General features: G+C 38.3%; 2 protein-coding genes across 2 annotated transcripts; both read right to left on the bottom strand.

Annotated features, from left to right (window-relative positions):
• Nucleotides 1–1,102: 1,102 nt before the first annotated feature.
• naprt (nicotinate phosphoribosyltransferase) lies at nucleotides 1,103–14,646 on the bottom strand. Its single transcript, XM_030133235.1, has 13 exons — nucleotides 14,197–14,646; nucleotides 12,666–12,793; nucleotides 12,495–12,577; nucleotides 11,615–11,745; nucleotides 11,422–11,537; nucleotides 9,037–9,233; nucleotides 7,641–7,781; nucleotides 7,446–7,530; nucleotides 7,295–7,375; nucleotides 7,113–7,215; nucleotides 4,932–5,086; nucleotides 2,127–2,234; nucleotides 1,103–2,033 (listed from the first exon to the last, which is right to left on the bottom strand). The coding sequence occupies exons 1-13, from the start codon at nucleotides 14,441–14,443 to the stop codon at nucleotides 1,947–1,949; spliced, it is 1,662 nt and encodes a 553-aa protein (XP_029989095.1). The 5' UTR covers nucleotides 14,444–14,646; the 3' UTR covers nucleotides 1,103–1,946.
• Nucleotides 14,647–16,282: 1,636 nt separating this feature from the next.
• Nucleotides 16,283–19,484, bottom strand: c4h8orf82 (chromosome 4 C8orf82 homolog). The gene is made up of 3 exons (XM_030133238.1): nucleotides 19,222–19,484; nucleotides 19,090–19,138; nucleotides 16,283–17,400 (listed from the first exon to the last, which is right to left on the bottom strand). The coding sequence occupies exons 1-3, from the start codon at nucleotides 19,384–19,386 to the stop codon at nucleotides 16,922–16,924; spliced, it is 693 nt and encodes a 230-aa protein (XP_029989098.1). The 5' UTR covers nucleotides 19,387–19,484; the 3' UTR covers nucleotides 16,283–16,921.
• Between the last annotated feature and the right edge of the window lie 366 nt (nucleotides 19,485–19,850).

The following is a 19,850-nucleotide window of genomic DNA, read 5'->3' as shown; positions in this document are numbered from 1 at the left end:
GTGTGCCTACTTTTTGGGTTGAGATGGTACCTGTTGTGTGTAGTACAAAAGTTCATCTTAATAAATGTTTGAATTAATGAATGCATAATTTGCAGTAAATTATGTTTTACTGACAGAAACATTCACGAATATCACACAAACAAGTTTCACTAGAATCATTCCAGTACCGACTGGTTAATGAAATATCGCGTTTTGGATGTTTTCTCATGTATTTCTTATCTTACAAGGTTATGTGCCTTTGAGCATACTCTAATATTTGACAATAAGAGTATATATACTTCATGAAGACTTTCACACAAAATTCCAGACTTTTCAAGGTCTGGAAAACATTTCAAAATCCCATACTTTTTAAGACTTTCAAGATCTGCGCAACCACCCAGCAGAAGGTTAACCCATGAGGACCCAGTGCTACTTTTGTGAGACTTCATATATTAACTTTAGTTTGTATTTAATCCTTTCTTATGTGATTTAGCACTATTTATCACAATATTATCCTCTCCATTTTGCATTTATTTCATTGAAAACCAGGTATTTTCCTATATTTATTTTCGCTCATCATATACTTTAATCATCATGCTGAGATTACAATTGAGGGTTATCATACAAAAAATAGAAAAATCTGGAGAAAAACTGACTTTATCAGTAAAATCTATCATTAACTGAACATAAACCAAGCGTCTCCATCCACTGTCATTGATCCAACTGAATGGGTTTTACTGGTGAATCAATGTTGTAGAAGATGATGGTGTTTCCATGGTAACTACAGAGCCTCTGAATGTCCAAACGGGTCATATCTGATGACCATGAAAAGATGACAAACTCTATTTATACCAATTATTTACATGGATTGATAGGAGTAATAGCTCTAAAGTTATTAAACATTTTAGATCAGTAGATGCTTTTGGACACTGGTGTATATTTGTATGAACATAAGTATAGTTGGTACAACAGGCTATTAGTTTGTGATGGTATTTATGCTGCTGAACAGATACCCTCAGACTGACCCACACACCTCAAAATCCCCAAAGTATGGAAGTATGTGGGCAACAGGCTGAAAAAGAGTTACTGGGAACCTGTTTCAACATCAAAGTGACAGCCATCACGTGAAATAAAATTATTGTTTAATGCAGCTTTGACATAATCATGAATAACCCTATACAGAGAATATGTCAAGGTAGTACAAAGAAGTTAAAATCTCAGAAGTAGCACAAAAAAACTCAGAAGAGACTAAAACAGCATGCTTGTGGATGGAGGTACAAACCCTGAGGTCAGTTTCTTTTTGGTAATTGGAAACAGAAATACAGCTTATGAACTGGTTGTCTTAAATTACACTTGTATGCTAAGAAAAAAAGCTTCACTTCTTATTTCTTGCAAGTCTTCATATGCACATGTACATGCGATCGTGGTATTCTCACAAAAGTAAGAAATGAAATAAAGAGCTCAGTGTTTACAAGTATTACTGTATTTCTTTACTCACATGAACCTCTGACCTATCAGTGAATTTTTAACTGTTTATATGTAATTCCATCCAAAAAAACTGCTAGTAGTAGAATAAACTTTAACTGTCACTTCTGTTGTAAACAAATTAAGAAAACCCAGAACTGTTTTAGAGTACTCTCAGCTGTACTTTAAGCAGTGAGGTGTCTCTTTTGTTTGTGAAAATGCATCTGACTGTGTTTGTGTGTTTTGTTAGTGGTTTGAAACCAGTTTTGAGACCGATGCAGCTGTAGTTTCATTTTCTTCAACGTGTCCCTGTTGGAGTTTTCAACGTACACGACTCCCTCACAACAAATACTACTGTGATCCTCTATATGAGTATAATGTTAACACTGTTTTAAATTTTTGTAGAGCTTTATAAATTAATCTACCTTTACTTTTAGGCACTTTGGAAAAATGTAAAACAAAAAGACATGAAACCATGACAACGATGTTTAAAGAGTGAATCTCTAATTGGCCCAGAGAAAGTTGCTGTCATTGGAGCTGCCTCTTCTGATCTCTGTAACCAGTTTATGGACTTTCTCTGACAGCGCCACCTGGTGGAAAGAGAACAAAAGGGGATCTTTGTAGTATGCAGAGCATGTCTGTTACATTGAGTTTGCAGTTCTCAGTTCGTGTAAGAGTCTCACTGTGTAAGAGTCTGGATCCTGCAGCCTCTTGTGTCGGGGGTGCAGACTCTGGAGGGAAACTTGGACCTTTGCTCTAGTTTCTTTTGCGCTGCACAGAGGATGCGTGACCTGGAAGGTTTTAGAGACACATTATAAGACTGAAGCCTACTTCAATGCTCTAGGACACAGGTGTCAAACATGCGGCCCGGGGGCCAAATCCGGCCCGCCAAAGGGTCCAGTCCGGCCCTTGGGATGAATTTGTAAAATGCAAAAATTACACTAAGATATTTACAATCCTTTTAGTTCAGGTTCCACATTCAGACCAATTCAATCTCAAGTGGGCAGGATTCAGTCAAATATTATCATAATAACATATAAATAATGACAACTCCAAATTTTTCTCTTTGTAAATGTATATATTTTCATGTATTTACACTACAACAGAGTATAATTTCATAAAAAATGTGAATAACCTGAACAAATATGAACAACCTGAAATGTCTTAAGAGAAGTAAGTACAATTTTAACAAGATTCTGCCTGTTACTAAATGTTTTGTGTATTTGTAGATCTCCTATGATCTGTAAGTTATAATGTACATGTGTAAATGATAAACTGAGGCATAATATTGCCAAAATTACACTTATTTTTTCAGTTTGTTCATGTTATTCACATCGTTTGAAAGGATAGTTTATAGATGTAAACCTTTTCAAAACGTAAATGTACTTTTTTCGCTCTAAAACAGAGAAAAGTTTGGAGTTGACATTATTTATATATTATTATGTTATTATGTTACTGGTTCGGCCCACTTCAGATCAAATTTGGCTGAATGTGGCCCCTGGACTAAAATGAGTTTGACACCCCTGCTCTAGGAAATAGAATTATTGGTGTTTTGACTGTTATTTTCAGGGTTCCTACAAGTTAAATGTAAGAGTTTTTAAGACCTTTTTAAGACTACTTAGAACTGAATTTAATGCCCACTTCACAGCTATACTGGCAAAAATTCATGACTCCTAGAGTTTAGGAAAATTTATTTATTTACATCAGCAGAGATTGAATATTACACACATACTGTACATAGAACTGATGTTCTGTGATCATTTCTCACCGGGGGCTGCAAAGTTAGCGATAACTGGTTCCTGATTTCAGTATAAATTGCCAGGTTGGAACGGGTGGAACTGAGTCGAATAACGTTACTTTCTTTGCAGCTTGGACATTTAACAGACACGTTTAAACACAAGACAGCGAACAAGTTTACAGCAACATAACTTAAGACCTACCATATCAAATTTAATACCTTTTAAAGTAGGGGTGTAACGGTACAGAAAATTTCGGTTCGGTACATTTTTGGTACAGGGGTATACGATGTGTTTTCGGCACACTGAAGGAGACCAGTGAAAGGGGGGGGGGTGGTGTACAGAGCGTGCTCTATAACTTCCGAAAACTGAAAGTGAAACTTAACACGCTTTGAACATCCAACCCAGCTTCTATGCCTCTGTTATACTCTCTGTTGTCATGTTTACCCCCCCTTTCCTTATCGGCGCCTCAGCTTAAAGTGTTTTGTGTTTCTTGCAGAAGCGTTGAGAATTCAGCAGTGGTGCTGTGTATCCTCATGAGACCCAGGAAAGTAAAAGTTTTGGCTTTCCTACATGAAATAATTGTCGTGATTGGAAACAGTATGATGCAACAGTTTTTCCAGGTACATTTATTTATTTATTCATTTATTTTTATGGAATGTCATTTGCAGTTTTTTAGTAAAGCCGTGAAAGTCTTGTCCCCTACAGAGGACAAAAAGGCATTGCTGGGTCTCAGGGGTATATAGAGGGAACCCTGCACATGGGTTCTGCTTGCGGCCACCCTGTTCATACTGTGTGCATTCCACTTCAAGGTTCGTGTGGAAACTTAAGGCGAGGGTTTGCGTTCTTCACATAGGCTACATGTATTCATTCGGTACACCTCCATATTGTACTGAAGGCCAAACCAGCGCAGTTATACCCCAGTTTTAAAGACTTTAATGTATTAAATGCAGATTTGCAAATTTAAGACTTTAAGACCCTGCAGGAACCCCGTATCTTAAAAGGTGAACACTCAAATATTTCTACAAGCCTACGACAGTAAAAGTTGCAATGGTGTGGATGATGCACAGAAAAACAGAAAGTGGTGATTTCCACATGTACTTCAGCTTGTTTTTACTGCAGACAATATGAAGATATCTAATGTGTTCTGTGTTCAGCTTCATTTGAATAGTAGTTAATCAAATAATAAAACACACTAAAATGTAGGTTTAACTTTGCATTTTGGCTTTCTGCCCTCATGCAAATGTAGTTTTGTCACTGAATACAGACCTTTTGAAAAACTCTTTCACTTGTGATGAAACGTAGAAACTGTTTGCATGTTGTGCTGTGTACAAGGAATAATTAGTTTTTGGCTTGTAATGCCAGTATGCACCATTATATCCTTTGGGTATGAAGGGATTTATAGTGCCAACATTGCTGAAATGCTTTTTTTTTTATATGGTTATTCCTACACTAATGAAAAATGGAGAAGTCACAATGATCCATAGATAGTACTGGATGGAAAATTAAATATCTTTGTAGTGTCAACAATGAAATTCAAGTAAAAAATGCATTTAGGAGTCACTGTCTGATGTTTTTGTGGGTAGTTCTACACCATCAGACCTTTATGATTTGTATACATTTATTATACACATTTATACAAACAACCCAATGATTTAATGACGCTTCAAAGGAAAAGAAATCCTAATATGAAACGCAAAATAATGTTAGTTTATGTTACTCATTTAACAACAGTAAGAGCTCCATCCTCACCTCTCCTCTGGTGAACACTTCCTGGCGCAGACAAGTGACCTGAGCTGGAGTGACGGAGTGGACGGAGTCATCGCCCAGAAGACGATAGCTGAGGGGAACGCCCACCTGAGGAGGAGGCTCCACGGCCAGACACACCAGGTCTAGGAAAGGATGGCCTGCAGAGGAGGAAATGATGACACAACAGTTGTAACTTCTTGAGAGGTTAAATGATACGACTCTGATGATCATTAAATCAGTGTCACAAAAGGATTTAACTCCTTTCACCGATTTCTTGTAATCTGTAATGTCTGTAATGTCATCTGACATATCAGATGGATGGATGGATGGATGGATGGATGGATGGATGGATATAAAAATGCTACAACCAGCTGCTACAGCCAGTGACTCCACTTATTACATATACTACCATACCATCCTATAATATTACTTTCACTGTCTCCAAAAAGTAATGGTTCATGCTGCACATGAGTAAAATGTCTTTCCTTAATATGAGTACAGAAAGAGGTGATGACACGCACATCCAGCCAATAAAAGAAACTTGACCATTATAGTTACATGCACTTCAACGAATTTAAAGAAACTTGATCATTGTATTGATATAAATTTGCTTTGTTTTGGAGTGGCTTGATCGCTGTCTTTGTGAGCTTGCATGAAATTGGGGTGGTTTGATCATTGTGTTTGTGTGCATCTGCATGGACTCACTGTATTTGTATTGATTTGGACAGATTTGATTATCATACTTATTTGAGTTGTTATGTATTTGAAGACACTTGTCTTTGTTCAGAAGTTGCTGATGGCATGAAATGATTTACATCACCTGTTGCATGATATTGCAGTTAGTACCCTATATAAACATCTGTGTGTCATGATCTGTCCCATGTCTGATGAAGGGCGGTGGCCCGAAACATCACTACTTGTGGTGGATAAAACATTTTTGAGGAGCTCACAGGTCATCCATTTTTTTCCATAATTTTTAAACCCTTATAGAGGACCTGAAATAATGAATGTTATTACTGTAGTTTATTTTATTTCTACCTTAAGTAAGACATGACGCTACTTGGATTTATCATAAGACTTGATTGTATTTCATTAACAATTCCAGTTTCTAGTTTGTATCTACAACATCAGCCTCCAATAAAACACTAAAACAAGAAATAATGAGATGATACACGGGGTCATTTGTAAAGCAAGCAGTGTATTAATATAATCCCACTGGGGTAATTATAGTTAATGAAAACTAAGACAAGTTTATTGTCTTAACTAAAAAATAAATCATACACTTTTAAGACATAAAAACTACACTGAACAATATAACATGAAGATAAAAAACTGCTTTCTTTTTGTTTTATATTATTTTAGCCCATAAAGACCCAGTGCTACTTTTGTGGCAGTTCCCAAATGAATTTTTCTCTGTCTTTAACCTCTCTTATGTGATTTATCACCACTAAATGTAATGTTATCTTCCTTATTTTATGTTTTTTCAGTGTAAATCATGTATTTTCCTATATTTAATTTACGAATCATGTAGATGTTCATTAAAACTCAGAGTACAGTTGAGGTTTTTTTTTTTTTTTTTTTTTTCTTAACTTGTCTTGTCCAGCATCCTAACAGCAGAACTGTAGTCTAGCTCCCTTTTGGTGCTGAACAAATTTGCTTAGCCGAGGGAAACTTCATAAAGTATATGAAGCTCCCCTTGATATTCTATTGCCTTTATTTTAAGTTTTGTTGAACCACATTTCGATACCGGACCTGACATGGGGGGGCAAGAAAGAAGAAGGTGGCGAAGACCAGTTGAGGGTTATCATGTCAAAAACAGAGAAAACTCAAGAAAAAGTGACTTTTTCAGCAAAGATATTAATAACTGGACATAAAAACAAGTGTGTCCATCCACTGTCATTGATCCAGCTCCATGGGTTTTACTGGTGAATCAATGTTGTAGAAGATGACGGTGTTTCCATGGTGACTACGGAGCCTCTGAACGTCCAAATGGCTCCTATCTGATGACCATGAAAAGATGACAAACTGTATTTACACCAACTACTTACATGGATTGATAGGATTAGTGGATCAGAAGTTATTAAACATTTTAAATCAGTAGACGGCTTTGGTTGTCAGTGGAGGTTTGGGTCTTTATGGGTAAAATATTTTTCGGAGCTACAGTATAATAAGTGTGGTTCTCACCCTCTGTGTCCATTAGTCGGTAAACTGCCTTCCTCCCAGGAACGGTGCTCTTCTGTGGGTCCTCGCTAATCTTCATCGTAGGACGTCCTCTCACCTCCACCAGCTGACAGAACGCATGCATGTATATTTACAGCTGTCACAAAGACGGAGGAGTTAACTCCACAGATGTGAAGAGACTTTACCTTATAAACACAACCCAGCGATGGCTGCTTCGTGCAGGTTACCAGATGTGTTCCAACTCCAACCACGTCAATCTCATTCTCCTGAAATGAACAACAGCAGGTGAAGGCAGTGAACCTAACAACAGCAGGTTCCTTCATTCTGTCTTATTACCTTCTTGTTGAGCTCAGCCATGCTTTGCTCTGAGATGTTATTGGTCCCAACAATAATTAGAGAATCAAAAGTAGAAACTGAGAAACTGAAAGCCAGCAAAGAAAAGACAGTAAAAATGAAGTTTTGGATTTCTGTTGTTTTCTGTAGGTTTTTAAATATAGTAGATGCACATGTCAAGGATGGCATCTCCCTTACTGTTCATTGCAGAGTTTGAAGACACGACGGACATCGACTGACTGACTGCAGAGGTCCCCGCTGTCCAGACGAACTCCAACGGGCCTGTAGCCGAGTTCAGACAACGCCAAAGCCACAGCGCAGAAGTTCAATAAGCCGCTACTGAAATCAGACAAACATTAGACAAATGAGCATGAATCACCCACTGAAATGATGTGGAAGGATCGAAAGTCCTCAGAATCTCCAACATACACATGTGTAGAAACAGTAGAGCTCAATGGAGATACCAACAGTGACGGAACAAGTTTTTCTGAAGCTAATGGCATCTACAGCAGATCTACATTTACATCAGTGGACTCTGGTTACACTGTTGGAAAAAGGCTTTTGGACACTCCATGCATTTGTGATATAATGGATTTGGAATCACTCTTAAGTCATTGAACTCAGCCAAGTATTGTTCCATTCTCCAAACCCACATGCTCCCTTCTGCACTTGCTCTGTTCCATCAACGTCAAAATTAGATGTTTCAGCAAGATAATGAAACCCATCCAAGGCATGACATGTTGAAATTGTCAAGAATTTAGTTTTTGTTATTTTTCTTGTTAAAATAAACCACAAAAAATCTATTGCACTTGTTTGTGGCTGTCTGATGTAGCCACATCTTTTGAAACACAAAAAATATTTTTCCACAAATATTTCATGATGATACTTGAGATTGTGTAAAATTTCAACCCTGTAAAGCCTGAACCATTAAATCATTGACAGAAAATTCCAGTTCTTAGAAACTGAAGTCTTTATTGGTCCTTTTGAACAACCAAAAACAAGTTTTCAAATATCAATTTTCCATGTATGAGTTTCAGTTTTGTATCATATTTCATACATCGGGTTTCAATGCTCAAATATTATTTTTTAACAAAGAAAAACATAATATAACACAAACATGTCTAACAAATGGGAAATTCCTTTTCAAAACTGTCAGAGTTCTGCCTCCTTCCTCATTAATGACAGTCTTGTAGTGTCACTGGAAAGGCCTCTGGTGAAGGAATTCCTCCCCCCTGGTGGATTATTCATGTATTGGATGTATCTAATTGTATACATCAGGTTTTTAAAGAAAAAAAAATCACACTGATCACGTAGAGGGCTTCAAAACTCATGTATCAAATATGATACGTTTGGTTTTATAGGGTTAAGGGTGTCTGAAAATGCTTTTCCACTACTGTATGTCATCCCAACATTCACTTATTACAGCAAAGGTACTATTGATTAATGTGAAAATAATTTTGTCCATTAATCTCATAGTCTGTAACATGATATATAAGCCATGTCAAAATATACCTATGTTCATTTATTCAAATACAATTTTTTTTTAAAGAAATGTTCAGTTGAAATGCAGGAGAATCATATTGTGACTCCTTACCAGCCAACACTGTAGCTGTCAATCACAGGCAGGAAGTTGTGAGGGTAGGCGATGGCGTAGGACAGAAAGGCAGCCAGTTCCCCCTCGCGGATCTTCCCAGACTCGGCTCCCAGCAGCTCACAAACCCGACTCAACCAGCCTTTTGTCAGAGAAATGAAGTCGACTGGGTCAGGGTCCCCATTGGCCGCTACAAGAGTCTGAGTAGAATATAACAGCAGCAGACGTGACACTGAATCAGTTTAATGTATGTTTCTATTAGATCACAGTAAATGTGGGTTGAGACAGGGATGTACTTCCACTGACAACAATTAAGTGAAATAAGGAGCATCTATTTTAACAAAGCTAATTAGTCTAAAATTTGATATTTCATAGAGTTTAATGACCAAGTTAAAACCACAGCCTTTCTTCACACATTCATTGGATGTCCTCATGTCCCTGATTGAGCAAACAACTGATAAAAAGGCACTTTTTTGGTCAGTCTGAAGTTTAAACTGACCAAAAAAGTGCCATTTTATCCCCGCTATGAGCCTAACTCCACCTAGTGAGTGAGGTTGAGGGATAATAAACATTCACTAAAGGGCTGAAAAGGGGTGTGGAGGAACAGGGTGAGACAGGAGTGGTTCATTTACATCTACCAACCATAGAAAAAATTAAAAGCCAGACAGAATCATAAGGCACCTAAGCTGAGCCACTACGTTCAGACTGCAGGCAAATGTGGCCCAAATTTGATTTTTTTGCCCATATGTGATCTGTATCTGATCTGTTAAAGACAGTTTGAACACCAAGAATCCGATTTTTGCGAATCCAACCCGATCTGATCCGTATCTGATATTTTGCAATGCGACTTCATTCTAAACAGCCAGGTCACATTTATCCAACCTTTACGTCATAGAAATGCGACAAACATCACAATTCTGCGTTCCAGGAGTGTCACTTCCGCAAAACACAATGCGTGCCTGCATGGTCATGTATTACGTCAGGACCTCTTTTGCACATGCGGGTCACTTCAGGGTCGCATTTAGTTCATACTCAAAACTGATAGAAGTCGCATTTAATGTGTAATATGAACAAGCACACAAAAAAATCGGATTTCACCAAAAAAAATCCCAATTGTGCTTTAAGACCTGCTGTCTGAACGTAGCCTTAGAGTCTGAGAGGGTTCATGTGGGTCTTTTCCACAGCTGCACCAACCTAAAAAGCTCAATTACAAATATAGTCGTGGAAAAAATTATTAGACCATTCCTTGTTTTTTTCAATTTTTTGTTCATTTTAATGCCTGGTACAACTAAAGATACACTTGTTTGGACAAATATAATGATAACAACAAAAATAGCTCATAAGAGTTTAATTTCAGAGCTGATATCTATCCATTTTCCATGTTTTCTTGATAATAACCAAAATCACTTCAGTTCTTACATCAATATCTATGGCATTGTCCTGCCAAAAACAGTGCTTTTAGGCATTCCATGTTTTCTTTTCTGTCTGTTTTAGTCACATGATACACACAGGAGTTAGTACTTGATTGCATAACCATTGTTTTTGATGACTTTTGATGGTCTAACAATTTTTTCCGCGACTAGGTTTGAGCGTAAACCACGCTATCGGATAGCCCCTTCCCACAAACAACTGAAGCTGCTGCATTCATCATAGGAACTGCACCCCTTTGACAAAACAGTCATTTAACCTTGATGAACAACATACAGTTTTTGTTAACTTGAGATTTGTTAGTTTGGAGCCATACTCACCAATAAGTTCGTGACTTAAGAGTGATTCTTAATGCAATGTATGACAAATGCATGGTGTGTCCAAAAACTTTTTCCGCCACTGTATAGTACTTGAAATAAACTGTCAGAGCATTTCTGATGGCAGTAATTAAAATGACACAGACCACTGGTTGCCTGAAAGGAAGGGAATCTATTAATAAACTAAAATACACTTGAGCATAATACAGTTGAATAAAAAAATTATTAGACCATCAAAACTCATCAAAAACAATGGTTACGTAATCAAGCACTAATTCCTGTGTGAATCATGTGACTAAAACAGACAGAAAAGAAAACATGGAATGCCTAAAAGCACTGTTTTTGGCAGTACAATGCCATAGCTATTGATGTAAGAACTGAAGTGATTTTGGTTATTATCAAGAAAACATGGAAAATGGCTAGATATCAGCTCTGAAATCAAACTACTATGAGCTATTTTTGTTGTTATCATTATATTTGTCGAAACAAATGTGCCTTTAGTTGTACTAGGCATTAAAATGAACAAGAAATTGAACCAAACATGGGTGGTCTACTAATTTTTTCCGCGACTATATATCTTGTACTTGTAGGTATAAAACCACTGGATTTGTCCAGGTGTGGCTGAAAGAGAAAACATACTCACTTGTGGCCACACCTCCTCAAGCGAGGTAAAAGAGGTGACGTATGAGTGTGCCATGGTCCCTGCGACAGGGGTCCCAAACAGGAAACCAGCTTGAACGTTACTGGTGAGGTCAAACCCTGGAAGACAGATTCCACTGTGAAGAGTCTGTTACATGTGAGAGAGTCTGTGACGCAGCAGGAGGAGGAGCGCTCACCTCCGATGTAAGTGTAGCGAGAGGCAGTGAGTCCACCATCTGGTCCCTGTGCCCTGCGGAGGCCCATCTCCAGCAGCCTCCTCCTGGGACCAGCTGCCAGGCGGAAACGGGCCGCGTTACTGCACACAAGACTAAGACACAAAACATAACAAGGATGATACTGTGAAATAATAGCCCACAACTCATTCATTCATTCACTTTCTGAACCGCTTAACTCTTTAACAACTGCAATCTCAACTTCAGAGCTTTTCGGCACTATATAACACTTTATGGCCACAATGTGGGACTCTATTACAAGTAGAAAGGAACTGTTTCTTCAACTTCAGAGCCTGGAAATAACAAAATATATGAAGCCATAATATGGATACTAAATATTCAAGACCAAAAAGCATGTTTGGGCAGATGGAAAATAGTTGAAAGTTTATTTTTGCAATCTCAAAAAGTTTCATTATGGACATTTACAGTTGTTTCTGATAATAAATATGCTAAAAACTTCAAATCCTTTGTTTTTTGTTTTTTTTTTACTAAAACACACTGTTTCAAGCATTTATTATTTATAATAATGATAATTAATTGACAGATATTGAAAGTTAAGTTCTTCCTGACAGCAAAGATGCAAAAGAATGGGCAAAAAAGACATTTTCTGACACTTTTATTATAAAGAAAACATGAAGGCACCCATGCGGCCTGTTATAGTGGGTTAATCCTCAAGAGGATGGCAGGAGTGCTGGAGTTTATCCCAGCTACCATCAGGTGAAGGTGAGACACACCCTGGATGTGTCACCAGTTCACCACAGCTGTGACATTCTGACCATTTAACATGTTGTGTTGCAGGCCACAGCTGATTACCCCAAAATGATAAAAACCAACATGCTGTTACCTGGCGTAGTTGACCAGACACAGTAAACTGGTCTCCAGTAGCTGAACCACAGCCAACGGACCTGCCACCTCCATCAGAGGCACCTGCAGATGATGCAGACATGCAGCACATGTTACTCCGTTCTGATCCCTTACAGACGGTGACCTTTGACCCTCAGTTTGTGCTGCTCACCCTGGCAAACACCACTGTGCCTTCTGGAACAGAGCGGAGTGTGACGCCCGAGCAGTCCAGGCCTCGGAGGAACTCGAAGAAGGCGGGGTCGGTGGCTGGAGGCAGGACTGAGCGCAGGAAGTCCACATCTGGATCCACAAAGAGACACAACCATAAGACAGCTGGAGCACTCTTTAACCCTCAACTCACCACATGTGGTTTTATAAGAGCACGTGTCCTCCTCACATGTCCACACTCATCACACAGTTATCATAATCTAATAACTTTGTACGAAGTTAATCTAATCTGGCAGTTAGCAGCAAAGGTTTTATATTCTGGTTGTGTCTAGGTTTGGGCTGCCGCTCACACATCCTGGACCTGGGTAAGTGGGTGGGTGAGTGGATGGATGGATGGATGGATGGATGGATGGATGGATGGATGGATGGAATGGATGGATGGATTATAATTATTATGGATTAAAAAGTGAGTGATAAGAATTATTAAATATTTCACATACACAGTACCTCTCTTTCACTTTCTCATACTGCACATTAATAAAATGGCTTTGCATGATATGGAAGCTTTGCAGATTTTACCTTAAATAATGAATGCTATTACTGTTGTTTGTTTTAGTAAGATATGACATACAAACTGAAATACATATTATAAAGGAACCCATCACATTCAATATGACGTAGGAACTGGTGTTTATCCAGTTGTTTATGAAATACAAGTGCTCTGATAAATCTAAGTCATAATACTTGAAAAACTGAAAAAAAAAACCTCAAGTAAAAACTGGCCTATTCATTCATTCATTTTCTTGAGGGCTCTGCACAAGGGATCAATGAAGTTCTGTCTAATCTAATTTAATCTAAAAAAAAAAAAAAAAAAATACTAGGATGAGACACATATTGGAAAACTAAACTTAAACCATAATCCAAACTTGCAGCAACTGATAAAAAGGTGGAAGCTGGTTAGAAATCCTGCTTTGCTTGGGGTTTGATAATATTGTGTAAAAGAAGACCTTGGTGGAGGTCTGCGCTCTGAGTGACCTTCTACTTTTACACTGTGTTGACCTTTAACACAACTATCTGTCTAAATGTTTGAGGATCTATCTGTCACTCTATTCCAGTCTGTTTTTTTTTTTTTTTCACTCCAGATCATTCTCTTTTACAGTGTAATATGAGCAGTCCTGTATAGTGATTCCCATGACCCTGTGCTCTATGTGTGGAACTGTACTTGACATTTTACGGAGGTACACCAACGTGTTGCGTTCACTTGCCTCACGGACAATCAGGCTTTTCTTATTCTTTGTTGGTATGCGATTTGGCAACGCATTATTACATCACGTACTGATCCTGTGAAATGCAGGCACATACGATTTACTGTTATGTGCTAAAGGTCACGTTTTCTGACTGAACCCACGGGGATCACACGGCGGTTGCGCAACAGGAGTTTGAAGGAAATGTCACGGGGATAAAAAAGGAGAAATACGGAGCGAATAATTAAAAAAAAAAAGGATTATTTAGTGGAAATAGAGGTAATACGTCACCTTGATCTGTGAATCGAAAGCTACGTAGGAACAGAAGACAGTCGTGTAACCCGGCGAACAGAGAGAAGCCTCCGCCGAACGGGTTGTCCCTGAAGAAGAGCTCGAACACGGCGGGCTCGCGGTGCCGGCCCGTGCGCCAGTACGCGTACGCCATGGTGAACTGGTACAGGTCTGTGAGCAGAGGAGGGACCCGCTCCCGGATGGACCGCTCCACGGCCCCGCATGTGCTGGCGGACGGCGCTGCCATGTTCTCCGAGCCGCTGGTTCCAGGTTGAATGGAGCCGAGATCTCTGGGACTTGCAGTCCTTGTGCGCAGGGCGTCCTGACCTGCACCCACCTCCTGCCGCAGCCTCTGACGGATCAGCACCAGGACACGGGACCTGCCAGACCACACTGAGGACCCACACTCACATGGGCTTACATTTCAGCATCACGGCACATATTTAACATCTGTGTTCATTTTAGAGGGTGGCAAAAAGCCTGGGACTGGTCATGCATGGTTGTCCAAGTATTAATGAAATATATTAGAATTATCTCTACATTATCAGGAACATGGGACGTAATGTGTGTTTATTTTTATTTATAATCTTTTGTGTCATGTAAAAAAAAAAAAAAGAACAAGTGCCTGCATTTGTTTGACTATTAACTTTCATCTACTTTCCACCTGTAAATGAAGTTATCTTGGCTGAAAATGTTCATTTTAGAGTGTGAAAAAAGCCTGGGACTGGTCGTGCATGGTTGTCCAAGTATTAATTAAATATATTAGAATTATCTCTACATTATCAGGAACATGGGACGTAATGTGTTTATACTTTTATTTATAATATTTTGTGTCATGTAAAAGAAAAGGAACAAGTGTCTGCATTTGTCTGACTGTTAACTTTCATCCACTTTCCAACTGTAAATGAAGTTATTTTGGCTGAAAATGTTCATTTTAGAGTGTGAAAAAAGCCTGGGACTGGTCGTGCATGGTTGTCCAAGTATTAATTAAGTATATTAGAATTATCTCTACATTATCAGGAACGTGGGACGTAATGTGTGTATATTTTTATTTATATTTTGTGTCATGTAAAAAAATGAAGAACGTGTCTGCATTTGTTTGACTATTAACGTTCATCCACTTTCCAACTGTAAATGAAGTTATTTTGGCTGAAAATGTTCATTTTAGAGTGTGAAAAAAGCCTGGGACTGGTCGTGCATGGTTGTCCAAGTATTAATTAAGTATATTGGAATTATCTCTACATTATCAGGAACAAGGGACGTAATGTGTGTATACTTTTATTTATAATATTTTGTGTCATGTAAAAGAAAAAGAACAAGTGCCTCTGCATTTGACTGTTAACTTTCATCCACTTTCCAACTGTAAATTAAGTTATTTTGGCTGAAAATGTTTATTTTAGAGTGTGAAAAAAGCCTTGGACTGGTCATATATTTGAGCATAATTGTCCAAGTATTAAGAATATTATGATTATCTCTATATCATCAGTTTTATGTACATTTTTTTTTTTATACCTTTTGTGACATGTAAACAAACGAACATGTGTCTCTGCATTTGACTGTTAACTTTCATCTGTTTACAACTGTAAATTAAGTTATTTTGGCTGAAAATGTTCATTTTAGAGTGTGAACAAATATACCTTCTCTGAACACATTTGTCAGTGGTTTTTCCACACAGATTTCTATCACATTCCTGCAGGTTTATTTGTTCACAAACCTCCCCAATGTTAAGGGAGCTTTTCCATTTTAAAAACTAAAACATGCCTTTTAAAACTAATCTTTAGATTAAACTCAAACTGGTAAAAAATCCAAGTATCTCAGGTGTTCCTTCTAAAAGGTCTATTTCCACTGTATGTTTCTGCTAAGAGAACATCTTGCTATCTTGTGTGATTTGGGAAGTTTAAAACGTGGTGCTTTCGGCGTGGATGTAAACTTTTTGTTTTCAGTTGAAAGAACCTTCCAATATTTACCAGTTGTTAATGACAGCAGCATCAAACATTGTATGTATGAGTTTAAGGCTGAAAACACTAGATCTAGTTTAGAAAAAGGCACAAGAGCTTGGTTAAAACACAAAAACTCCACAATGAAGTGGCAGAAAATGATCCAGTGTGTTCATTAATGTTTAAACCAAACCATGATCTTCTCCTGTCCCTGACCAAATTGTTTTTATTCTCTAAACCATAAAACATACACTAGCTGGAATGCAAATGTCAGTCTCTGCAGCCAAAACCTAGAATCCACCTCCACCTGTTGAGGAAAAGCCAAAAAGTAGATGTTTCAATCACAAATTACATATCTGTGGTTAGAGGGAAGGTTTGACTGGGAACATTTTTTCAGCAGTTCAGCATTTTCACTAATTTTCAATCCATTTAATGTTCATCACACCATTAGTCTGACAACTTTTGAGATTAACAGATTAGAAAATAACCTAATAAATATGTTTTCTGTCAAACAAGCGCTTTGGACACAGTGAATAGTTTAATATCTTCTCAACCTTTCAAAGTCTCCAGCTGATTAAATCTCTCCTTGAGCTATAATCTGCAACATGGAACCGATAGAGTGAAGATATGTAACAAATGGCAGACATAAACTTCTTCAGCCATAAAATACAGACTGAAACAGTGAATATCTGCTTCTGTTGGCCACTGGGGTTCCATCAAAGCAGCAGTTTTCCCACGGTCACTATGGGAAATAGTATTTTATATAGACCTTTGCGTAGCTCTGGATGTTATCCCACTCCTCCATCCTCCCCACTGCCCTCCTCTGCTGTCGGGAAGCATCCTGAGAGCTCATTGGTCAGTGTGTGTTGCTTCCCGCCCCATTTAAAGTGTGTCGGCTGTCCTGATTGACCCTGATCAGCTGCATAAACAAAGAAGGGGCTCAGTTCTATGGCCAGAGCCGACCTGACCAGGCCGACGCCCCCTGCGCGCTCTGTGCAGGGGTGGTAAACCCGCCCACTGATGGGGTGCATGTAGAGGGCCTCGGGGCGGAACGGGACGGACAGTTTGTCCGCCCCGCCGCAATACGACAGCAGCTCCTGGTCTGCCTCAGTGCCCTGGAGCAGGTGGGTGAAGACCACAGGTTGATCATCACAGCGCACAAAGTTCCTCTCTCTGCCACACAGGGACAGGAAGGGGAAGTCCTCCTGGTAACGCCCACTCTGATTCAACCGCAGACGACTGAAGAAGAAGACCAGGAAGTGTTTGTCTGTTGAAGAAACACAGATGTTCTTGAGACGGTTAAACATCTGACAAAGACTCCCTCAACTCATTAAAAGCATGATCCCATATGTGACTGTGCTCAGGTAAAAGCTGAGTGTAAACTGTGCCCCTACCAACAGGATATTTTAGAGCCAATCAGCATGTAGTATGGCACTCTTATACTTTTATTTAACTATAGTAGGAACTAATTGGAGGTATTTGTATATTATTTGAGTCTTTCCACTTTCAGCAACTTTATACTTCTACTACATATCATCTCACTGGTAAAAAACATCCTTTTCACTCCGCTATGTGTGACTGCTTTAGTTAATCTTCATCCCCTTTGTGTCCATTGGAAAACACGTATCCCAAAATTGAATTCTTGGATTAAACTAAAGGATTGAAATGTTCCTTGCTGTGTTGCTTGAGTTAGGAGTCAAGGTTAAAACTGTCATATTATTACTATTTAAAAAATAAAATAAATGTATTATATCTTTATTTGGAATGGACATTTAGATAACATCATCATAGCATTCCTTCATTCATTTTCTGAACCTGCTTTATCCTCACTAGGGTCACAGGGGTCGCTGGAACCTATCCCAGCTACTTATGGGCGAAGGCGGGGTACACCTTGGAAATGTCACCAGTTCATTGCATAGAAACTTAGTAAAATAGATTCAAATGACCATCCAGTTTTTTGTTTTGGGGCCAGAAAAAGTCCATTACCAGCTGTCAGGGCATATGAGACTAAGGAGACCATAGTCACGTATCATGGATCAGACTTCATTCAGCCTTTGTAGTGCTCCATCACCTCTGATAACTTAAATTCTACAGGACTTTTGTTAGATTAGTGTCAATAGAAACGCAGTTATCCTCTTAAGGAGTGTTTTAACAAGTGCCCTGGAGGCTCAGTATAATTACTATTTAAACCCCTCATGGATTGCATTGTTACTAAACTATGGAAAGTAGCTGAAATAAAGTCAACCTTACTGAGATTATTTTTAAAGCCACGTAAACAGACAAACACAAAGCTATAGCTATCAGTTACTTAATGGAATTGGTCTCTCCATTCAGTACTAGGATATTATTCAAAGAAGTTGTTAATATAAAAAATAAATGCATCAGAACTTAACCAGAAGCTTTAACTCTTCTCCCAGAAATATTCTTTAGGTTTTCTCTTTATGGGAAAATTCATTTGGATGAAATTTGGCTCATTAGGATGAATTCATCTTAGTAATAAAATGTAAAAAAAAAAAAAAAAAAAAAAGACTTTACAGAGATTCATGCCTGTTTGGGCTCAAAGACAGAATGATTCTTTGTTTTATAAATGTGTGGATACTGAACTATTTTGGGTGGATGTTCATCATTCTATGTATTAAGGAAAACTGGGTGAACAATGTTTTTTCAGAAGCATAATGGGAAAGACAGAAATATTACTTTTCTGCAGTTCTGCGTTCATTATTAGGAATTCTAAAAGGAGACAAACTGACTCTAAAATCAGACTTTAGACATTTTAACAAGAATTATATGAATATATCACATGAATAACAAACATTATTCACAGTATAGTGTAAGTGTTTTGATAAATTTCATATGATCTGATTATATGAACCCTGAATTACATTAGGATTTACAGACATATTGTGTGATGATATTTTGGCTCAGTTTTGGGTGACATACAGACTTTGTGTTTTACCTTTGAAACAGGTGACAAAGTTCTTGACTTTAGTGTCATCGAGGAACAGCTGAAACAGATGAAAACATCGGGTCACGAGAGGAGAAGGAGAAGGATCCACTGTGAGTTTTGTGTTTCAGTGCGAACACTCACCTGTCCCTGATGGTCGATGTAGTAGAAGTATTCTCTGATGCGTGGCTCTGGACTCTGGCCCTGGATGTAGGTAGCGGTACCTCTGGAGGCGGTGCAGCCGGAGGACAGGTAGCGCAGAGCGGCCAGCCCTCTGCAGCTGACCGCCGCTGTCCGGAGGATCAACATGAGAGAATAAAAATGGAAACCTGTAACAGAAAACAGACTATAAACTGGACCGGGGACTGTCTAACCTACTGTCATGTTTACGTTTATGAAGAGACCCGGAAGAGTTTAAGCCGTACAACACCACTGGTTTTGTGATACTGCCATCTAGTGGACAATGATGGAACTGACAACTCTTAAGGCGTTTTATTATAGGAAACACATTTATCTATTAATAACTTTTACTTTGTTTGATTAATGTGAAGAATTCCGTCTGTTTAGTCTGTATATAAGTTAGTCATCATTGCAATATTTTATCTCAGAATATATTGAAGTAGAGGCCTAAAATAAATGACCTAGGAAGAAATAGAAAACTATAATAATACAAATAAATGAATAAAAATATACTTCTCTGCATTTCAAAGCAAACATTACTCTTATTGCTCCACTACATTTGTCTAACATCTTTGGTTATTTTTTCATTGAAT

The sequence above is a fragment of the Sphaeramia orbicularis genome, chromosome 4, assembly GCF_902148855.1.
Source record: "Sphaeramia orbicularis chromosome 4, fSphaOr1.1, whole genome shotgun sequence".
Taxonomy (NCBI): domain Eukaryota; kingdom Metazoa; phylum Chordata; class Actinopteri; order Kurtiformes; family Apogonidae; genus Sphaeramia; species Sphaeramia orbicularis.
The sequence above is the reverse complement of the archived record's forward strand: the minus strand, read 5'-3'. Positions and strand labels throughout refer to the sequence as shown.